Raw genomic sequence first — 22,849 nt, 5'->3', positions numbered from 1 at the left:
TGTTTTTGGTTTCCATTTCTCCTCTTCAGTTGTGCTTTCCCTGAAACCACCCACCCTGTGTATCTCTTGTTTTTGCAATACTGGTCCTTTCCTTCAAGCTTGGGGGCAGCACTGAGGAATTAGCACAAATCTGCTGACATCATCTTCTAAGATCCAGTCATGGCTAGGCTTGAAGCAAAAAAAAAAGGGGAGGGGAGTGGGGGGGGGGGGGGGGGGGCTGGGAGGAGGGAGATACAGGAAGGATGGAGCAGTAGGGTGGGGGGAGCAGGGAGGAAAGCAGGAACTGGGCATCAGGAGAGAATACTGCAGCTACCTCTCAGATTCAACACACATACACGCATATTCAGATAAGTGGCGTGAGGAGGCTTTAAAGCACACACCCACCACAGCAGCATCACTGTGCTGCACCACAGAAAGGACCTAGCACACACACACACACACGCCCACACACCCTTTATCTTTGACTCTCAGTCTTTCGCTCTAGCTGTCTGCCTCGCTCCGTCTCACACACGTGCTGCAGGGAAGATTTGACCACAGGATTGCACTCAGATCCCTCCCCTCCCTTTCTCTATTCTCCTTCCTCTCCTTCTTCACTCTCCCTGTTCACCTTGCCTGCTCCAGCTACATGGTATATTGTTGCGTCAGAGCCATCGAGAAGCATGCCGGGGGAGAGCACGCACAGATCTGTCCCCGACGACAAGCATCGGGACCTGGGAAGCGAGGAGACGGGACTTCCAGGACCAGGTAGGAGCTCTGGGAGAGGGGAGAGGATACGGATGAGGTCATTAAGCTTGGAGATTAAACCACAGACAGAGACTGGCATGAGACTGTGAGGAAGTAGCATAAAACGAATCAAGTTAAATGTTGAGTGTGCAGAGCAGAAAGTGTGGCAGATGAGAAGAAAGAGCTTGTAAGAGGGATGGAGAAGACTTATTTAAAGACTGGATTATCTCTGACATGTGCAGCTTAAGGACGATCTTATTTAGATGGACGTTTGCCTCCTGACTAAACTGCATGTTGACCGTCTTTCCAACTCCAGGGTGTTAACATCCTCCCAACTTACCTCACTCCTTTTATCAAAAATATCAAATATATATTCCACTAAATTCTGGCTAAAGTCTTTCAAAACCCTTGTGTGATTGCCTTACTTCATTCATATTAGAGCCCCATTTCTAAAGCTCTCTTACTCACCTCATCCCTCTACCATCTCTTTACATTCACCCGTCCATTGCTTCGTAGGCCTGTAAGAGTGAAGCAGTGCCCAGTAGTTCCTCCCTTCCCCCAGCCGTAACGGGAACATGACACAGCAGCGCGACAGCGCACTCTGCAACACACAAACACCACCTCACACTGACAAATTCCTGGACTATTTAACATTTTGAACTTGAAGCAAATGATGTGGTGCATATGATGGCTCAGTGGGACAATAACGGAAGCTTCCTGCCTGCTTAGCATTGTTTCTTATAGATATACTTCATATAAATTCTTCTCCTGATTACAGTTTTTTTTTCTCAACATCCAAATGATCCAAAAGATAAAGGAGTCTCAGATGTTTGTGGAGTGTCTACATTTCATCTCACAACCTCAGCAGCAGCTGAAATAGAGGCTCCCCTTGGGGGGCGGCGCTGCAGCCTATGTGACGCAGCTTCAGTGTGCTGCGGCCTGCTTTTCATATGGCAAATCTGGAACACGGTTTACTGCATTCCTCCAGACCTGAAAAAATAATAAATAAACTAAAAAAAATAAAACCCGTTGTAGTGTTTTATGAAGCAGAACAACTTCTGATGTTCTTCTTTCTAGTTCAAATCCATTGCTGCATTCGTTCTGCAATGTTAATGGTTGTTTCCTATAAGTTTGACATTGCTTATCCATTTTATGCACAACTTAATATAATTACACACACTGTGTTGTTGTTATGTGTCTCCTTCCTCCTTAAGATACGACAAATTAAGTTCTCACTTATCCACTTTTGAAATTTGTATTTGACAAATAAGTGAAAACTACCTGGCCAAAAAAAGTTACCACCTGGATTTAGCTAGGTAAATTGGTATAAACATCTTTTAATTTGATAATTACTGCATGAACAATTATCTTCCAGCTGGCAACACATTATTTAATCCCAACTGATGGAACGAGTAGCTTTTCATTTCTTAAACCACTGTCAAAGGATTCATCCCGTGGTGTTGGTAAAGATATTAGTTTGTTAAAGAAGGATCAAATCATTGGCATGCATCAACACGAGAAAACATCTGAGGACCATCGTCTTCTAACTAAGCATTGGTAAGAAACCAGGCTGCAGAGCACATTAAAATGTTGCACTGGGTTTGCCTTTTTGTGCCTGCTGTAATGTGCACCTTTTTCACCAGTTCTGTCTCTAGGGGATGACTCAGCACAAACACAAACACACATTTCGCATAGTAACGTGGCAACAATCAGGAAGAACTGCTAAGTGCTGATGTGTGCATCTGTCACAATCCCAGGGAGGGAAGGACAGCAGCATGGAATCCCTGAAACTAAAGACCAAGAAAACAATAGATGATGTTTTTTGAAGAACAGAGGTCGATTTGATTTGACATATGTGCTCCTGACAAAGAAAATCCCATGTGTGTGTTTGTGTCTATGACTGAGCAGAACCACTTGTATGTGGTGGTTCTACAGCCAATCACTGTAGCAATAGCGCACTTAAGAGAGAAAATGAACACTATTATGTTCATCAGAAAATTGACTTTAATTTCTTGTTGTTGTGTGTTGTTTCAGTTTAACACTTTCTCAGCAAGAGATCTTTCAAGATACGCAGTAGCAAAACCGATATTGTTCTTTATTTTAATTTTTCAATTTCAAAATTTATTCTGTTCATGAACATTCAGAAAATCTGCTCACTCAGTCGTCTCTGACCCAATTTGCTTCACCCACCCTGGCATTTCATCTCACTAGTTTCTGAATCCCGATGACACTTTAAGACATACCGAAAATATCATTGACCTGGAAGGATAAGATTTATCTGAGTAGAACACTTAAACAACACTAACATCCATCTTTCATCAACACCAGGTCCTGTAAGTTGTGTTTGTTCAAATTTTCGGGCTAAGTCCATAGTTTTCTCAAAACTTCCTACAATTGGATTTTGATTCTTTCTAGTTAAAACTTTGTTTTTCCCATTAATAACAATGTGTGTTTTCAAATTCTTTGTTTTTTTCAGGCATGGTAAGACATCCATCCACAGACTCCCCTCCAAGTGACAGTGGTTCCTCACCAAATGACAGTGGATCAAGTCCTTCTCCTAGCACTCCACAGAAACTTCTCCCAGGGTCGACCTCTCCATTTGGTCCACGAGTGTTTCATATGAAACCTAGTTCCTCTGGAACTCCAAGACCACAGCCTGAAGGGTCCGATAATCGCATCAACCCAGCCAGACTGTCAGGAAAACTGGGAGGTCATGGTCCATGTGGCCGCCACATCTCTGTTAAGATGGAAAGAATAAAGGTAGAAGCTGTGCGAGTGTTTCTAATTTTGCAGCATGGATGCTGTGAGATACCTTTGTGACCTGTAGTTTTATATTTAATTTCTTATGAACAGGTCCTGACTGGATCTGAGGTGGAAAGTGACTATCCAGGGTCACAGACTATCGACACCAGAGTGGTGATGGGTGAAGAGACGCTACTCAAAACAACAGAAGTCATGAAAGAAAAACTCACCACTGAGCTAAAAGCTCAGGCCATCCCTTTGCCGTATCTCCCAAGTTTTCCATGTCCTCAACTGCAGACTAAAGAAATAAAACAGGAAACCAACAATGAGGAAATCCAATCACAAATTCCCCAAAATCCAGAGAATCAGGAAACACAACATGTACAGGCCTCAGTTACAAACACTTTTCCCTCCTCTCCGAAACCAATCACAACTGATGACGAAGTAACAGGCAATGAGAAAGACAAAGAGACCCTCTCTGTAGATGAAGTGCCTTCACTCCCTGTTTCAGATCTGTCTTGTCCAGTTGCTCTATCCTTCACTGAGCCAGCCTGTCCTGTTGACCCCTTACGAGTTGGCATTCCCTCATCTCTTGACCCAGAACTTTACTACACCGCTCCATCCACTCCAATCAAAATGGTCACCCGCTGTTCGCACCTTAAACATCATTCCTACCCTGGCTCCCCCGCATCCCCTCTTTCTCCTGGTTCTCCATCTGACAGTGAGGACCTCTGTTCCCCTCTCACTTCTCCATCTGGCTCTTACATTACAGCAGAGGGAGGCAGTTGGGCATCATCTTATACATCCTCCACCTCCCCATCCACTTCTCCTAACTTGCTCCTTGTGGAAGAAACGCAAGAGGCGCCTGCTTGCTTTGTGAGTTCATTGTCAGAAATTGGAGATGAGGTTGCAGAAGAGAAGGCTCAATCAGCCCCAGAACGAGAGGACGATGGGGCCGGAGACTTCTGCTTGTACCATCCTAGCGATTTTGTTATGAATTCACGGATAGGTATAGCAGACACAGTGATTCCTGAGGAAGATGAGACTCTAAAAGGGGAGGAGGTCAAGATTTCCAGGGAAACGTGTCGTCCGTGCTGGGTGACTGAGAGTGCACTCCCTATGAGAAGCAGTAGCAGCAGTGACTCCCAGGATGATGAAGGGGAATCAGAAAGTTCATTTTACCCATTAGAGGAGCACACTGTTGACAGAACAGAGTACTCTAGGCACATGCAGACAGGCCTGAGACTAAATCTGGAGGGATGTTTATCAGAAGAACATTATAGGCAAATGGAGGCCAACCCAGATATTTCCCCCACCACCTTGACCCCTGATACAGAGAACATGACTGTGGCATCCTCCAGCTTCAGCCCAGATTCACCGCTGCTCCCCACGGATGCCTTCTGCCCTGGAGCCTTTGATAGGCTTGGCCCAAGCTCCTTCATACTCTCGCAAGCTGCATGTTCTGATGATATACCAGATGATGAAAGGATGATACCTGCCTCCCTCATCTCATTTCCCCTTCACACTAGCCTAATCTTCAAGGCTGACTCAATGGAAATCACCCTCTTCCCCACAGAAGAAGAAAATGACATAGATGTCAATGACAGAAATGAAAGAAAGGATGTTGATGCATATGCAGCAGGAGAGGAGGAGGCAGATGTAGAGGATGATGATGAAGATGATGAAGAGGATCATGATGATTACAATTATAATGATCAGATCGCTGACTCCACACCTGAGAGTGAAGGGGAAGATAAAGTTGAGGATGCAAACATGCAACACGAGGAAGCTAAAGTAGAGGTAAAGGTTGTGGAAGAAGAGGAAGAAGATGAAGAAGAGGAGGAACTAGAAGAAGAAGATGACAATGTGTGTGATAGCAAAGCTATGGAAGATGAGGCTGAGGACAGCTCAACTTCTTTCCTTCATTCACTTTCAGAAACATCAATCAATGAAGGGTTGGATGAATCTTTCTGCTTCCAAGATGATACAGATGACTCTTTAGATTCGGCCTCTTATAATGGGGAGGAAGATGAACGTTTATACAGCACTGAGAGGCATGCACAATCCCTAGAACCTCTTCCCGCAGATGGTTCAAATCCAGCTGAAATCCAACCAGAGGCTGAACAGGGCTCTTTGAACACACAACTATACATGGACACACAAGTGGATCAGTCTCAATCTAACCATCAGTCTAAAAGCTCTGTAGCCCACCCAAAAGGTAACGACTTAGAACCAACACCCCTGGAAGTGCCTATATGCCCTGAACACCAACCTGATCCTGATGTCAAATCTACCATTAAAACAGATGAAACAAAAACCTCAGATAAACCTGCACATAACCAGCAACCAGTTCAAACTTCAGAACAACTTGTTGAGAATAAAGTGAAAAGCCAGATAAGTACTGGTGCTATTTTAAACCCTTTTGTGGAGCCTCAAGAGAATCCCTGTTCTAATCTATTCACTACCCTTGCTGCAGTTCCTGCATCACCTGCTTCTGAAACTGATTACATCAATGTTTCTCATTCTACCACGTCTGTGGAGGAGAATACAAAAGATTTACCTGAGGAAAATCCTAAGATGAAAGTTGTTGCCTTGAAACTACCTTGTGATCAAACTGAGCACACAAAAGAACCTGAAAGGGACTCTTTCAAACTGCTTATAAAGCCTCGTCATGGCCATTCTGAAAGTCAAAGAACTGTTGGAGCAAGCAGAGTTGCACTGTCAAAGTCTTTCTGTGGTAAATACGATGTGCCGGTAGAAGGGAGATCTGTGTGTAGGTCAGGTCCTAATAGCAACTCTGATACCAAGGTTGGCCAAAGTACTGAGTATGCCCCAGCTGATTCTGAAAGTGTAGAGTCTAAATCAAGTGACTCTTCTCCACCACTGAATATTATTACTCCTACCAATGACTTGAATAAGGGTGTTGTTGTTCTGTCCTCTCCTAAAGATTCAAATTCCAATCCCAGTAATATCCCTGTTTCTACTTCCACAGAAATCATTTCAGAACTTGGTGACAACTTCACCCTGACACCTGAACATTGCCCGAGAGACTCTTCCCTGGAGAACCTAAGCGAGAACACTTTGGGTACAGATGACGGGGTACTAGGAGCTGTTGGATCCTTACACTCTCCCCTTGCAATATCTCCCAAAAGAGAAAATTCAGAAACAGATACAAGCAGAGATGTCGTCCCTGAATCTGGGGCATGGTGTGATGCCAGGGTGGGTTTGGGGCTTGGCCTGGGATTTGGGTCAGGGTCTGAGTTTGGTGTCTGGGGAGCAGGTGAATCACTGTCTTTGTCCCTGGGTAAGAAGTATGAATTAGAGGCAGAGAGTCTTCTAATGTGTGATACAGAAGGCCAAAGGACAGAGACGGCTTTGGTTTCTAATATGAGCAGCGAACTGTGTGAAAACTACGACAATGTTCTCAGTTCTATTCTGGATGAGGAAGATTACAACAGTGAGAGTGGAAAGAATGTCCAAATGTTGGATAAAGAATTGGTTGAAGAGGGGATTTCTGAGTCCAACCTCGCTCACTGGAAATCTATTGAAGAAATTTCAGAAGCAGGGGGAGGAGAGGACGGAAGTGCCAGGTTTCCAGAGGACATAAGTAATTTGAATCCAGACAATGATAACAATAACAAGGAAACACAAATGCAAGACAACTGGAAGAGTTCAACTGACTTTGAGTGCTTGAATGAAGGCATGTATGGGAGTCTGAATGCTCTGTCAGATGAAATGAGACACCAGAGCGTCAGTGTCATTATTAAAGACTCTGTGTCTAATATTCCACTTGAAGAGGTGCCTCTTCAGACTTCTGACAGAACTCCTAAAGAACAAAAACCAACAGAGGATCACATAAACCAAGCACCAGACACAAAACAAACACTATTATTCAAAGATAGAGTTTGTATTGCCTCATCTGACACTCAGCCTAATGGAGCTGCAAAACTCAAAAACCCTGATTCACCATGTAAAGCTGAGTCAATATGTGATTCTACTACACAGTATCAGTCAATCTCTCTAGGGAGTAATGCATTTTCTTTGCCAGAGGGATCATTTGGGTCTTTCCCTGCAAAATGCACATCTAACATCGGCAGACTGAGAAGCCCCTATAAAGATGGCACAGATTTGTCACATCAGCGACACAACCAAAAAAAATGTGATGTCAGTGCTGAAATTACCGGAAGTACGAATGAACCAAAGACTAAAGATGCCTTTTTAGGAAAGCATGGTGTTGTTTGTAACTCATGGGAGGAAGGGGTGGAAGTCAAACAAAAACAAAGGAGTGATGAAAAAAATAAGGTGGATGAACGTCAAAATAGGTCCTCTTCTGCACTGAATGACTCAGATCCCTTTGAGAGGCTCACACAAAATGTTGGACCTTGCACAGATACCCAAACTGCCTCTACAAAAGGGAAGAGAAGGAAGCAGAATAGAAATAGGGCATCTCAGACGGGTGGTCTTAATGACTTTAGCCCTGAGTCTGTTCAAGAACCAAAGAAAGCTCCTGCTCTACCAAACATTTCAGGAGATGGATACTCAGACTGGGTTACACACATTACTAAAACTAAGACAGACTACAATGCTAACAACTTTTCATCCTCTGACTTTCAGCAGAGGACATCTGGACTAGACAAAGTTGAATCTGTTGCACAGACGGAGAGGCATAATCATGGCAGTCCTGATGAAAAAGTTTTAAGACAAGAACAATGTAATTTAAACAGAGGTACGAGAGATAACCTCAGTCCAATTATGGCAATGAACCAAGATTTACAGCAGAAACAAGAAGTACTTGATAACAGACCATTAGCTGATAGTCAGACACAAATTACAGTGGACCTTAATGATAACAACATAGATACAGGTCCCAGCAAACCTCAGAAAAATATCTCATACGCTCAGGCTACGAGATGCCCCTCTTCCTCCCTACCTTGTGCCTCAACAGAGTCAATGGATGGCCTTTCCACACCTGTTCAGGAATCCCAACCTGTTATTTCCACGCAACAAGAATCTTTACAGTCTATGACTCCTAAGTCTGCTGGTTCTGAAATTTCCTCCAACAACAGCCCCCCAGAGGTCACTGACGTCTGTTCAACACCATCATCTAAAAGTGTCTCTTCATCCAAATTGCCCACTGTCATGCCAGTAGTCTTGTCCCAAGCTACCCAAGAAACTGGAAATCTAGATTCAGTAGTTGTTCCAGAAGCGTCATCTCATCAAAATTCAGAGTCTACTTTCAACACCCAGTCTCAGAAACAGATAAAGGAAGGTTGTACTTGGTTCCCCCAAGACATTTCCAGAGGTGAGTGAAGACACTTGAAACTTAAATTTCCTTGGCCCTGTACTTATAGGCAGTCTTTTTTCAGAAAAGAGGGAAACAAAATCGTCCTCTGGCCTGATGTGTATGAATTAGAAAATGTTCAAATGGTTGTAGAATATGCATATTAATGAATTTGTTCCCTGTAAGGTGCTAGTGCGACTGAAGAAGAATCGGACAAAAAGCATGATGGCGGACGGCTGCAGCGGGGTCACACGTCTAAGCCTAGGGAAGCTGAGGAAGACAGAGATGGATCAGTGAAAAATGAGTCTGACCCAGCAGATCAGCGAGAAATCCAACCCTTCTCTAATCACCAACCAACTGGCAGACAGTCAGGCTGTTCAATCACTCATAACCTCAACATTTGTGAAGAGATTGATCTATCTGTTAAAAATAACAGTGAGTTTCTTTCTTATGTTTCCTATTTCTCAAGTGAGATAAAGAGATACCCAGAATTCCCTTAGTTTTCTGCTGCACACCCAGACTTTCTGTCTGCCTTTGGTTTTGTTGATGCTAGTTTAGTTGAATGTTAATAATTACATAGCACTGATAAAGCAAAGAACTGGTTTAAATGGCATTATATATCTAGTTTGCACCACTGTGACAGAATATTTTTCTGGGACATGTTGCCTTTAGGTTCCACTGTGGCTTCCTGTAATGAATCTGAAAGTGAAGGTTCGATGCCTGATCTGGAAGAGCTAGAGCCTCTGAGACCATCAGAACCACCGGTAAGTCCATCTAAAGGCTTTATAAGCGAAAATAATTTCCTTGTTTGTTATTGTGTTATGAAGCAAATAAATACAGAATACCATAAAACAACATGGGCTTACAACAAAAAAGACACACAGAATTGATCAAATATTATCAGCAATTTTAACAAACCCATCATTACAAATTTTAACTATTCTAGAATATTATTTATTCCTTAGAAAACTATTTTTGGACAATAACAATAAATAGTTATTGGGGCACAATAACTAAGGGAGGAGACAGTAGCGGAAAGAAGAAATTAGTACAGTTTGTCAGTACCACATTTTTCATTACTAGAAAATATTTGATCCGAACTCCATACTTTTTCAGACTTTTCCAGGCCTTCCAGATTGTGTAGGAGCTCTGTAAAAATATTTGATTTGCTTGTCCTGGGACTGCATATATAAATGAACAACTGTCTAAAAATCCAATGTAAAGCAACAGTTTAGATATGAGCTTGTATACTCCCTATGTGTTGACATAAAAGACAATAAACATAAAAAAATCTACAGTTAAATCAAAGTTTGAAAAACTCTAACGTATAATCAAATTACCTTAACATAGGTCACAGTATGCACTTACATTTTCCTGCTCTTGTCCTACAAATCTTAAGGTGTCAACGTTTGATTTAGCTTTGAAAGCTCAATATAGACTATTTTTGATTGTAAACTGCAATCAAAAATTGCAATTTGCAATTTTTGCAAGCAAAAATTGTAGTTTGCCAACAGCTACCTATTCCTTGTAGTTGTTACTACAAGGAAAAGGCCAATCAGTTCCTATTGGCTCAAAATGAAAACAATAGTTTTTCTTATTAACAAATCCAACATTTTGTAATGAAACTAATTATCAAAACTCAAAAGCTTTATAAGATTTTTAAAAGTAAACATTACTGATTTTTTCTTTCAGTGTGTTTCTGCTGCAGATGATGGTTTGAACAGACCAAAACAGAGCCGCAGTGAGAAGAAAGCACGCAAGGTCAGAGTGATGCTTGTATAGATGTGTGTAAAGCTGTGATCAAATGTTTTAACAGTGATAAAAAAAATGTTATTGCCTCAGTTTTCACATTATTTTAACAATATTGCACGCTAGGATCAGATGCATATTAATAGTTAAGAGCTTACAAAGTTTACCTTAAACTGCATTTTGTCCTCACAAAAGTTATTTGCTCATTATGATTGTGTCATGAAGGCAAGTGAAGCAGGAAACTCTCAGTGTGCCACTTCTTAATATGTTCCCTCTCCTTTTAAGAGGTTCTCCAAATCTGTCAGACTCTATTGCCCTCAGTCCTCTTTGGGCGACTCCAGATATGTTTAGTTCTATTCTTGGAGCCACAAATTCCTTTGGTGAAAACATGTGATTTTGTAATATATTTGGGCTGACCGTGATGCTGAACAATGAAATCCATCTTCATATGGAAGGTTTTGGATCAAAACTGTCTGTTTTTTGGATCTGTTTATTATTGCATTCATGTTGACAAAAACTTTGTTCAATTTAAAGAAAGGCAACCCCAGAACATGATACTACTACCAAGTTTCACGACATGTAACATTAATTTTACAATGTTGCTTTTTTGTGCCGATTGTCATTCATCAACACATTCATCAGGGTCATTTTTATACTATTGATTTTTAGGTGTGTACGGCATTGATCCAGCTCTTTAATAAAAGCTCTAAGTTTCTTCCTAATAAATTTGTTTGTTTTTAAGTCAAATTGCACAGGTATGCACGTTGAAGATCTACAGTGTATGATGCAGCTAACTGTTTTAGTTTTTATTTTTATTCAAGTTTAAGATGTAAGTTTAAATGAAACCAGTAGTTATTTAAGATCCTAACCCTGGAACTCTGTCTGCAGGCAATGTCTAAACTGGGTTTGAAGCCAGTCCATGGTGTGACCAGAATAACTATCAGGAAGTCCAAGAGTATCTTGTTTGTCATCACCAGACCAGATGTTTTCAAAAGTCCGATGTCTGACATTTATATTGTATTTGGAGAAGCAAAGGTAAAGCTTTTGTGTCTCGATCATAAAATCATCTTTATATTTCCATCTTCTAACTATTCTCTTCAATTCTTCTTTTCTGCAGATTGAGGACTTATCTCAGCAGGCTCATAAAGCAGCAGCAGAGAAATTCAAGGTGCCTGTTTCCCCCTCTCCGTTAGCCCCACCTGTCCCACCAAGTCTAACTATCAAGGAGGAGAGTGAAGAGGAGGAGGAAGAGGTAAATAAAATCAGTCTTGTCAAACTGGCAAGGATGTTTCACTGAATCTTGAATGCAACATTGCTTGCTTTGTTCCTTTCTGCACATCAGGTGGATGATGGAGGTCTGGAGCAGAGAGACATCGAACTGGTGATGGCTCAGGCCAATGTGTCACGAGCCAAGGCCATCCGCGCACTCAAACACAACAAGAACGACATTGTGAATGCTATCATGGTAAGGACAAAGGAGGGATGGAGGAAGGAGGAGCCGGCTGGGAGAGGGCGGGCAAATGGTAAACAAAACAATGAGTCATAGCCAGAGAGCGGAGGGGGAAAGGGAAGAGGTTGATACGAGAAAACAGAACACAAATTAATTTAATCCCAGAGTTGTAGTTGAGAAACTGCTTTGTTGTTAAGTTCTATGTCCACTAGATGGCAGCAATGGTTAATGCTCAGTTTAATGACACATACATTTCTTTCTTGATTTTCTTGTTTCTCTGCATTGTTTCAATTTTTGTTCTTTATTTTTCCTCATAGGAGCTGACCATGTGAGTGAGCACTGAGGACAGTTTGATTCCCAGCTCCCTTGTTCCTGCCTATAAAGCCTAAATACTGCGTACTCTTCTGTATCGCTGCTGCTGTATGTTGCATCCCCACTCTGCTAAATAAAGTCTAAGACAAGTTCCATTGTGGACTCTGACAAAATACTGAGGATTATTACTATGAAGGGACTAAAAACCGACCTACATTTAGAAAAATTGGGAAAAATTGGTGCCTTGCAGTCAGTATTTTGTCACGTTTGAACCGCAAAACAATGTATTTTATGGGGTTTTTGTGTGATGGACTAAGTATTGTGCAACTATAAAATGGAATGGAAAGGATATTTGGCTTAACAATTATTTCCAAGCCTAACCCTGAAAGGTGTGGTGTGCATATAGATTCGGGCCTCTGAGTTAATGCTCTTCATTCATTACAATTCTAGCCAAAATGGAGTATGCCTCTACCAGCTTAACCAGATAGTTTATTCACGTTTTGGTACTAATTGTTGCTATAGGTATTGATTTGAACATACTTCAATCTGAAGCTGGAGCTGGGCTTGACATTGCGGCCAAGGAAACAGCGCTACAGTAAAGAAGTCAGGATTTCAACACAGCAGTGCCCAAATAGATAGTTCACAGTACCATTTTAAGTAATCATTTTAAGTTTTACTTTCCACAAGCAAACACCACTTTTAATTTGTTCAGTAAAGAGTTGAAGGCGCTACATGTAAGATTAATTTTAGACCTACTCTTAGAAGTGTGTCTTGTATAAATATTTCCACCACAGTGCTAGTGTGAGAAGTGACCATATTGAAATCCAACCACAAGGGGTAGCTGTGAGTTTCTTACACTTTCTGACTTGGAGATCAGAATTATCAAGTTCTGACTGCAAATGGAAAGCAACATTTCACCCGTCTCAAGTGTTTTACCTCCTTTAACAGGTTTTCTTCCGGAACTGTCCTGTGTTTAGCTTAGATGGAAAACAACTCCACAGCTTGATGTTTCCAACACCATGTTTTACAGTTGAGTTCTTCCAAAACAGAATGATTTGTATGCAGGACCAAAAATTTTTATTTTGGTTTCATTTGTGCTGAGAGCCTTTATTTCTTGTGTTCCCTAAATGGCTTGTAGGAAACTTTAAACTATATTACTTGTGACTTTATTTCAACTGCTAACTTGCCAGTCTTCCACAAAGGGTTTGTATAATGTATGACAAAATGTTCTGAGCAGTGCATCCCTGCAGCTCCACATGGAAACTACAGTTTAGACCACGTGTTGGTAGCTTTACATTTTCCGTTTTTTCCCATTTTTCCATTCTTGTCACTCAAATGTTCAAATAATGCTTTATAATCTAACTCTTCTTAAACTTCACATCTTTCTGAATAACATGTCTGCCATGTTCCTAGACTTTTGTTATGATCTCTGTTAATGTTTTCTAACAAATCTCTGAGTCCCTTGCAAAACAGTTTGAGTTATGCCGGCATTAAATCAGACAAAGGTGGACTAGATTTATTAATTAGGTGACTCCTGCAGGCAATCTGTTTAGCTACATTTTAAGAGACGTCTGAGTAAATGGGGCTGAATGTAAATTTATGCCACACTTTTCAGATTTTAGTCTGAAGCAAGTTTATAAAAGTTGACCTTTTCCCTTCTATTTCACTAATTTGTCATGAGTTCTGTTGGACTATTACATAAAACTCCAATAAAATACAAGGTTTGTGGACATTATTGCCTTCGTAAAGCACTGCATCTATTCTTTTCTAATGCTATTTCAATGCAAGTTAAAGTCAATATGCTTGCTTTAAAGCATATATATATATATATATATATATATATATATATATATATATATATATATATATATATATATATATATACACAACCAAAACAGACTCTGAAAATATTAATAGAACATTTGTGTAGTCAAAAGCAAACTGACTAGACATGTTGAGTTATCATAAAGTCACCATGCGTTTTGTTATGACAATCGTTCAGCTTTATTGTAAAAAACAAGTTAGAATATGAAAAACAACACAAGCCCTGTCTTCTTTAACAAGAAGGGGCAATAAAAAAAGAACATTCCTAACATGTACAGTCATCAGCTTCAAATCCAGGTAATATGTCAGCCTGTCTGTGACCATTTCTCTATATCAACTCATTTTTACAAAAAGGAGAAAAATACATGAAACGATACGTTAGTGTACAATTTAGAAGAAAATGGTGGTTAGACAGCAAAAATCTACAGTTACAAAATGTTAGGCAATTTGAACACTCTGCCCTGTAAAGGTCTTTATAGGTGCAGAGGACTGAGTGTGTTTTATCTTTTAAAATTCTACAATATCGCAGTTTGGGTTTTTAGCCAGCACGTTGTATGTGCCGTTGTATTCTCCAGAGCTCTGCAAGGGAGACAGCTTTTCCCCTTTAAAGCTAAGCAAATGTTTTTGGGCCTCGAGTAAAGTCCGGGGAGATCAATATTTCTTCAGAAGCCAGTTTTAGATGGGAGGACATTATTCTCAAAGTGACCTTGGTTTGTTACATTCCCAGCTGGGAAATATCTGGCCACGACAAAGGAAGAGCCATCTGACGCTGTGGCCTTTCCCACACCCAGCTTCTTGCTGCTCTTCCACACCATTGCAGTGAAATGACCTGAAGGTGACACAGAAAAACACATGAACATGCAGCAAGAGTGAAAAACATTCTGTTTGAGAATTGCTGCAGCTGTGCGCTAAGGCACTTAAGTTCCCCCAAACATTTATAAAAGGGGGAATTTTCTTTTCAGCCTTAAATCAGTCTCCCTTCCCTCTTCCAGTTCTTATCCAGTCTTTCTCTTACAGGAAATGTAACATGAATCTTTGTGAATCACTGCAGTGGCTAAGAGTGATCCACTTTGTGTTATTAAGTTACACTAACCCACACACTGTTTGAAGATACAGGAGACCATGTGTCAGAATTAGTGCAGACTAGATGAGTCATGTGCGTCTGTCATCTATAAATATGACAGTGACTTTCCCCTCAGTTTCCCATTGGAGGGACACCAAGTCACACACTGACATTAGCTCAAAAATAACAACCAGCCACCCAATGCCTGCACAAGTGTGACAGTGAGAGAAAGCGAAAGTGACAGCACGTAAACACAAAACGACATCGCAGGCGAAGAAGCTGTTGACAAACTGAGAGAGAAAAGAAAAGATGAGATGAGACAAAACATTAGACAGTGTGAATCTCACCAGTGCCAGAGGAGAATCCAGGGTGGCTGAAGTTGTACTGCTTGACTTCCTCATACCAGCGATCTGCCACATCCTTCCCTGCATCAGCAATGAATTTTAAAAAAAAGCATCATCACTCTAAAGGGCAACCAGATTAATAATGTGTCATTAAAATGCAATGGATGTCATTTGGAGCAAATTCCGCTTGGTCTCATGGGGCTTATATTGGTACTTTTTTGTCAGTAATTACTGGGCTGTTTTATCAATATTTGTCCTGTGCTGACATTTTTCTGCAGTGAGTCATAGTGTCTGAAGTGGAGGGAAAATACAGTCCAGCTACTCAGCTGCACCAACTGGCAGTCAGTACAGAGCATTTACTTTAGGTTCTACATACTGCTGACATGTTTTTGTTTTTTAAACCAAGGGGAGAATAATCTAATGCATAGATTTAACTTCACCAGAAATGCTACAAAGCTTAAACTTTACCCGTTTGGTCATAAGAAGCCCAGGCCAGGTTTTCTCCACAGCTCCCCCTGCTGGACTCCACACTATGCTTCAGGATTCTTGTGCTAGCCAGACTTTCAGCATACCTAAAAAAATTGAATTTAGTCTTTTTTTAATGCACTTTTCAAAAAAAGAAAAGGACTGAAGTTCATTAAGCTTAGTAACAGAAAACATCATTGCCACAAATGCTTTGTGACAAAACATTTTGTGCCACAATTTTTTTTTTTTTGAGGCAACAAACCCCCCAAAACAAACACACAAATGAGAGTCTTAAAGTAGCGAAAAATAAGGATGCATAGTTAATGGGTTATTGCTGCAATGTTTGGTAGTAAATTTTGTTACAGTGGTACATGTGGTGTATAAAGACTTTTCGCAATTTTGATTCTCAGTCTGTGCAATTTTTTTATATGTCCCAAAAAATGTGTACCTTTTGTTTTTATATATATATATATATATATATATATATATATATATATATATATATATATATATATATATATATATATATATATATATATATTTGTTTTATTAACAGAGGTTTCTCATTGAGATCCAGGATCTCATTTACAAGAGAAACCTTTTTTAATCAAACAAAACAAACAAAAACCCCATCTTACAGATGTATACTATCAGCTATAGATGCATCAGATAAATATGAAGATAATCCTGGATTGTTGCTTTACCATATTACAATATCTTCCTACCCCATTATGACATGGAGTTGTGCAATATTATTGGTTTTGGATTGAAAAAAGTCTCACAGCCTGATATCTAAAAAGCTATTGGGATGAGACTCCCAGGACAAACTTTGAGTTTGTCTCTCATACAGGAACACAGACTCCTCTGTGTGTGAGAGAAAGGACAGGTGCAGTTCAGCTGTTATGCACACACAGTCTGTCTTTGCTATCATGGTGGGGACTTGATAATGATAATGAATGCCTCCTCTCACTTTAAACATCAGTATATTCCCTTTTGTCTTTGAATCTATACCAAACCAAACCTCTATGAATCAGCACTAACTTTATAAACCAAGTTTTTTTTTGTTGCTATTTGTGTGTTTGAGAGATGCAGAGAAGGTTGCAGGTTGATGGTTCTGTGACATTTAATTTTTCACGCCATTGTGAGACACAATTGAAGATTTTGTCTATTGAGCTGAAGCAGAATCAGGAATTTATTTAAGACAAAAAATATTTATAGCGCTTTAATAGCGGGCACATCTAAATGAACTAGTTGTCAGTTAACATTTTTAATCATGACATAGTTTAGAAAAGAGAATGAGAGCAGCCGCTTCAGGTATTAATTATTATAAAAGACAGTTGAAGTAAGCAAAGACTAAAAGAGAACTAATGCAAATAAGGAGGAAAGTCCAATTTACAAATGCGAGTCATTATATGCTGGATTGGTGAATGAGTTCATGACCTACAGTTGAGAATAAAAAGCTGATCAACAATTATAATTAAAGTTTGATTGCTGTAATTTCAATAATTCCACAAATTAAATAAGATTTAAGAAAAAAACATGTATATTTTTTTCCATATTGTTTGATTGTCTTTGGAGAGGTACCCGTCTCCATCCCTATGAAACTGACTTATTGGTTCAATAAAAAAATATTCAAATTTGCCAGTGGCATGAATAATCTTGGGCTCATTAACAGTATCATATCTTGAACTTTTGAAAAAAACAAAAAACAAAAAAAAAACATGATGACTGAACAGGATCTAGCTCATGCTCAGGTTTTGAACTTAATTAAGAATATTTAGGTGGTGAATTGTGAACATGACTTTTTTTTTCCCCTTTACAAAAATGGCTGGTATTTGAACTAGTTCTTGTGAAAGAGGAACTTGCAAAACATTTCACTCAAAAGAATACATATTCCCTAAGTTTGCTTGGTAAAATTGACTGAAATGCAGTTTAATTAATTGTAATTTGAACATCTTAATACAGCTGCAGTTGAATTATTGATATCACTTGTAATCGGAAACATATATTGAATACATTAAGTTTGTATCTAATATGTTTTTGTTCACCATAGAACTTTGGCGATGACTGATAAACATAAACCTTTTCTCTTTAGCTTTGTAATTTAATCTGTGTGTGTGTGTGTGTGTGTGTGTGTGCGTGTGTGTGTGTACTGTATCTCACCGAGCAGCGTCTCTGCTCAGTTTGCTGCTCAGCTTCAGTGGAGGAGCCTGGTGCTTCTTCCTGTACTCGTTGTGGAATTTCAGCACCTCCTCAGCAAATTGTTTGGAGGCTGAGAGACGGAGTCAGATCGGAGGGGGGAAAAGTTAGACGTCTGATGACAGCAGGAATATAACGATACAACAAGGAGACTCATGCATGACCTCAGAGCTGTGATGGTGAGACTGAATGACCTCACATCGTGAGTAAGAAAACGTCTGCTAGATCATCCCCCTCAACCAGCTGTCACCCCCTTCTCCACGAGGCTATTCAGTGCCTATCACTCACTGGCCCAATCTCCAGTGCTTACACAATAGGTACATTCAAATATTTACACGAACTAAAACAGAAGGACAGATTCTGCTATTGTTTTCTAGGAACCTAACAAGAATTAAAGTAATCAAAGTATGCCAAATTAAGAGCAGAAAAACAGCTTTTAGTGCTTGTTTTATTTTTTTACAGTTCACTATATTTTTTGTACTACATTATGATGAAGCTTCAACACCAACAAACTGTCGAGATCACACAAGGGATTTTTCTGTCTTGTAAATCAGTGAAAAAGTTTTTTTATTTGTGTTACCACCATCAGACTGCAGTCTCCACTTACCAGATTTTCCCATGGTGCTGAATCACTCAGTCCTCAGTGAGATGAATAGTGCAGAGTGAAGTCAGCCTGTTTTGTGCCGGCTCTTCTATCCAATTTGCTTTCGCTCTCTTCCTGGTGCTGGACCTTTAAAGCCGACCCTCTGAAATAGCTAACCAATCCATTTGTTTCAAGCCTTTCTTGTCTCTCACACTTTCACAGTCTTCATGTTACAGAAAGTTTGTAGTTCCTGTTTAGATATTCCTCCTGTTGCAATGATCGTTGCACAACATTCGCTCTAAATCAGCATTTTACCTCACTCAGCATAACCTGGAACTCCTTCCTGCTAGTCAAGCAGTCCAGTATCTACATGCCATCAGCTGTCTTTACAGCCCAGAAGAGAACACACCCACCCCATCTCATTTCTGCAAATGAAAAAGGAGGCCCTTCAGTCATTGATGACATCATCTTTACGAGACACGCTCTGTCTTTAAGCTTGTTTTTCCTACCTACGGGGGGGGGGGAAAGTGCCCTACTCATGGCAGCTGTGGCCTGAACCACATGGCCATTCATTTAATTTTCACTGCAATGACGCAGCGTTGTGCTGGATAGTATACAGTGGGAACAAAGAATTAGTTTCCCTTCTGCTGCTCTGTTTTCAGGTTCTTTGCCATCTTTTTGCATTTCTAAGTAATCAACAATATTCTCAAATAAGAGTGACAACCTAATTTTGACTCTATACAAAAAAAGTCTGTGACTGAGCTACTTGCCGACTAGATCTGACATTCAAGAAGAAAATGAGTCACTATCAATCATACTGCAGAGCAGGATGAAACTATTTGTTTTGTCTGTATGAGGTATGCTACCTTTTGAGAATAAATGACATTCCCAAGATCGATATAAAAAATGACAGTGACAAATCAGAACTAAATGTCATTATTCACATAACATCTCGTTACTCAGATCTGCTAAAACTGTCTTTATGCACTTTTTGTAAAAGTTGAGACTTATGTAAACAATCAATATTAAAATAATGCACAACCTCTTAAAGTTCAAGATGACTAAACTCTTATGTGAACCAAACACAGATGAGCTGTAAACCCATGTCAGCAGTCAGTGGTTTTAACAACAAAAACAAAAACAGCTTGAAGCTTTTAACAGTCTGGGAAATTTTCCATCTAACAACAATATCAAAAACGAATTGGTGGTTCACCCCAAGGATGAAACACTCAAGAACAAATTGTGCTAAACAATTTGGAGCAAAGAATGCAGAGCACTAAAACGCAAATGAAACGACAGCTGCACAAATGGATGGAAAAAAACAAACCAGTTCATCTAAACAAGAATAATTGGTTAATCAGCATCCCAAAGACAAGAGACACTCTTCTTCACTTTAAAGACAAGGAAAATAAACCCAGGTGGTGGGTGCAAGCCTGAATACTCTCCCACTTGTAGAATAAAGAAGTTATGTGATTACAATTCATATGACATAATGGAATAGGCTGAAAGATTCCCGAAAGCAACAATTCATGCCCAGATCTAAAAAGTTAGACCTGGGATTGAAGGTTAAGCTGTTTATAAGCCTATATGCTTGGTTTTGCGTTTAGTTTTAGTTTTTTTTTTAGCCTCTGTCAGGTCAGTAAATGCAACACAGCCCTGGAGACAACGGTAGTATCGTAAGATTTATAGGTCCTATGTTCGGTTGTTGTGGTTACGGCTCTTGCAGCTCACTGCATGTGCACTGCAAAACGCTGTTTGTGCGAGGGCCAGAGGCTGAAAAAGACACAGTCCTTCAGTTAGAACAACTCAGCTGGCATTGCAACTTACCCGTTACTGGAGGAAGTAAAATTCATGAAAGAGATTCTTTTCTTGTTGTATATCTTCACATACCCACACACCTGCATCACACCAGAAGGCAAAAGCACGTCAGAAACCAGTCTTCAGAGGGTTGCAAAGTCATTTCTAAGGTTTATGGTATCCAGTGATCCACAGTGACAGCCATTATTCACAAATAGAGAAAGAACGAAACAGGGATGGACCATCACAGGAGTGCTAGCCTGCCAACATTACCATGAGACCACATTGACAACCCATCCTGGAGGCCACTCAAGATCTCACTTGCCTGTACTAAGGTTATTATTCCAATACCAAGAAAGAGACTCGGCAAAATAGCATCTACAGGACGGAAAAACCAAAACTAATTTTTTAAAAAAAGCTTAAGATTAAGGAGAAGAAAAATCTTGATGATCCTCAAGGATTATTATTAAGAGTTAAAAATAGATCTCTTGGGAAGTTCCCTGTTACATCTGATGGCAATATCATTTTAAAACAATAACATAATTCAACAGTCAAACATTGTAGTGGTATTGTGATGGTTCAGGGTTATCATGCTGCTTTACAGCCTGAAAACCTTGCAGTAAGTTTTTGAGCAGAACATTTGCTCAATAGGAGAAAGTCCTGGAAAAGAATGTTGAGCAATCAGTTTGGGACCCTAACACAAAGTGCTCTGAAAGACTGAACGAATGTAAACTTTGGAGTGGTCCAATCAATGCCTGGTCTTAAACGTAATTAGCATGTTAAACAGAATGCTAATGCTTTAGCTGCTCATAACGTGGCTGTTGAAATGGAGGCTTCCATTTTCCTCTCTATAGATAAAATCACGGTTTTAAAACTGCTTTTGTATTGTGAGTAATATTTGTTTAATGATCTAAAACAATTAAGTGAGGGATATGTGATTTTTGACATCACATATTAGTGCATTTCGGGCTCTTTGTCCAGGTTTCTTACTCTTCACCTCACATTTTGGCCTCATTCGGAATCGGAAGCATTCCACTAGCGAATTAAAAGTACCATCAAATATTAATGGATGTGTTCTAATGTATTTTTGTCATTTGAGTTTGATATATCTTACCTTCAGTTTCCGTGGCACTTCCTCACGACAATTTAAGATGAGTAAGATAGCAACTGAAATGCATTTAAAAATGCAGTATTGGGTGCGATGTCATATTTAGTTAGAAGATTCGAGGAGTAATGTACTTTGTAGTTTTCTCCTACTCCATTATTAATAAACACGTGTTGGATGAGATTAAAGCAGGTTCGTTGATGTTGTTCAGCGAGGCTCACTTATATAAAAAAAGAAATCAGATATAGCGCGGTTCTTCTTCTTCTTCTTCCTTTTTATTATTGCTAATTGCAAACAGCCTCAAGGTGCGTAGCGCCACCTACTGTACATGAGTGTGTTACACACTCTGCTTATAGACAGCTCTTTGACTTTCAGCTTTAGTTGTTCAGGACTGAAATCCTGTTGCTCAAGTGCAACATCCAGTGGTTTTAGAATGAACTGCAATACAATGTGGTATGAAGCCTGAGCGCAAACTAATGGCTTAACTAGTTTCACCTGTGCGTGAGTACAGAGACAGAGCAGCGAAGAAGACGGGACAGGTGTGAAATGTATGTGGAGCAGGAGTTGGTGAAAGAGACAAGGCAGAAACCCAGCCGTCATTTCTGTAGTTTACACAGATCTATCCAGCAACAGACAATAATTTTGATGTGGAAGCTATATGAGAACCTTATTTAAATATAGATCAATGGTATATTTATAGACTGATCTAAAAGTGTTCTAAGCTTAGACTTAAAATTTGTAAGGTTAAAAGAAGCAACTGCAACAATGTTTTGTGTTGACACTGATGCTGAATTTGCAACTAAGTTCAGTGAAATACATTTTTTTGTTTATGCACTTGTGTGATTGTTACGGTTTTTATGTTGCTTTTGAAGAACATTTTGGGTTGCTTGCCAACAATTGCAGTTACAGGTGCCTTTATGTGCTCTGCTTGTTCTCAGAGGTTGGATTTTCCTGGATTCTAGTTGAAAATGCAACAGAATTTTGTTTGATTTGCTTGTGCTGTTCTTTAGTCTTAACGTAATGTAACCAGGAAGTGTGATTAGCCAGTGAACATAGGTATCTTTATACTACAATCACCAGAGACATAGTCACTGTGCCCAGGCGGTGTCCATTTAATTTATAAATACATTTGTAAATATTTATGCAATCACTTATTTTATGTTACATATGTTTTTTTTTTAAATGTCATTATTTTTGAACAGCTCTGTTTTT

General features: G+C 39.8%; 2 protein-coding genes across 2 annotated transcripts; one reads left to right on the top strand and one right to left on the bottom strand.

The window, feature by feature from the left end:
• The first annotated feature begins 267 nt into the window (after nt 1-267).
• Nucleotides 268-13,992, top strand: LOC102233250. Its single transcript, XM_005804670.2, has 10 exons — nt 268-744; nt 3,200-3,483; nt 3,577-8,767; nt 8,933-9,181; nt 9,419-9,510; nt 10,439-10,507; nt 11,384-11,530; nt 11,613-11,747; nt 11,838-11,960; nt 12,263-13,992. Exons 1-10 carry the CDS (start codon nt 660-662, stop codon nt 12,275-12,277), a joined length of 6,390 nt encoding a protein of 2,129 aa, XP_005804727.1. The 5' UTR covers nt 268-659; the 3' UTR covers nt 12,278-13,992.
• A 245-nt stretch (nt 13,993-14,237) lies between these two features.
• On the bottom strand, nt 14,238-19,939 carry glipr2 (GLI pathogenesis related 2). The gene is made up of 5 exons (XM_005804699.3): nt 18,760-19,939; nt 18,117-18,225; nt 15,957-16,060; nt 15,492-15,569; nt 14,238-14,910 (listed from the first exon to the last, which is right to left on the bottom strand). The coding sequence occupies exons 1-5, from the start codon at nt 18,770-18,772 to the stop codon at nt 14,744-14,746; spliced, it is 471 nt and encodes a 156-aa protein (XP_005804756.1). The 5' UTR covers nt 18,773-19,939; the 3' UTR covers nt 14,238-14,743.
• Nucleotides 19,940-22,849: the final 2,910 nt, after the last annotated feature.

This window comes from Xiphophorus maculatus, chromosome 3, assembly GCF_002775205.1.
Source record: "Xiphophorus maculatus strain JP 163 A chromosome 3, X_maculatus-5.0-male, whole genome shotgun sequence".
Classification (NCBI taxonomy): Eukaryota; Metazoa; Chordata; class Actinopteri; order Cyprinodontiformes; family Poeciliidae; genus Xiphophorus; species Xiphophorus maculatus.
Note: the sequence above shows the minus strand (reverse complement) of the source record. Positions and strands in the feature narration are given on the sequence as shown.

Coding starts and splice junctions, on each gene's coding strand:
- glipr2 (XM_005804699.3), bottom strand. Junction 15,570..15,956: donor GGCTTCTTATGACCAAACGG/GTAAAGTTTAAG, acceptor TTGCTGATGCAG/GGAAGGATGTGGCAGATCGC. Junction 14,911..15,491: donor TGGATTCTCCTCTGGCACTG/GTGAGATTCACA, acceptor TGTCACCTTCAG/GTCATTTCACTGCAATGGTG.
- LOC102233250 (XM_005804670.2), top strand. CDS start 660: ATGCCGGGGGAGAGCACGCACAGATCTGTCCCCGACGACAAGCATCGG. Junction 10,508..11,383: donor GTGAGAAGAAAGCACGCAAG/GTCAGAGTGATG, acceptor CTCTGTCTGCAG/GCAATGTCTAAACTGGGTTT. Junction 11,531..11,612: donor TTGTATTTGGAGAAGCAAAG/GTAAAGCTTTTG, acceptor TCTTTTCTGCAG/ATTGAGGACTTATCTCAGCA.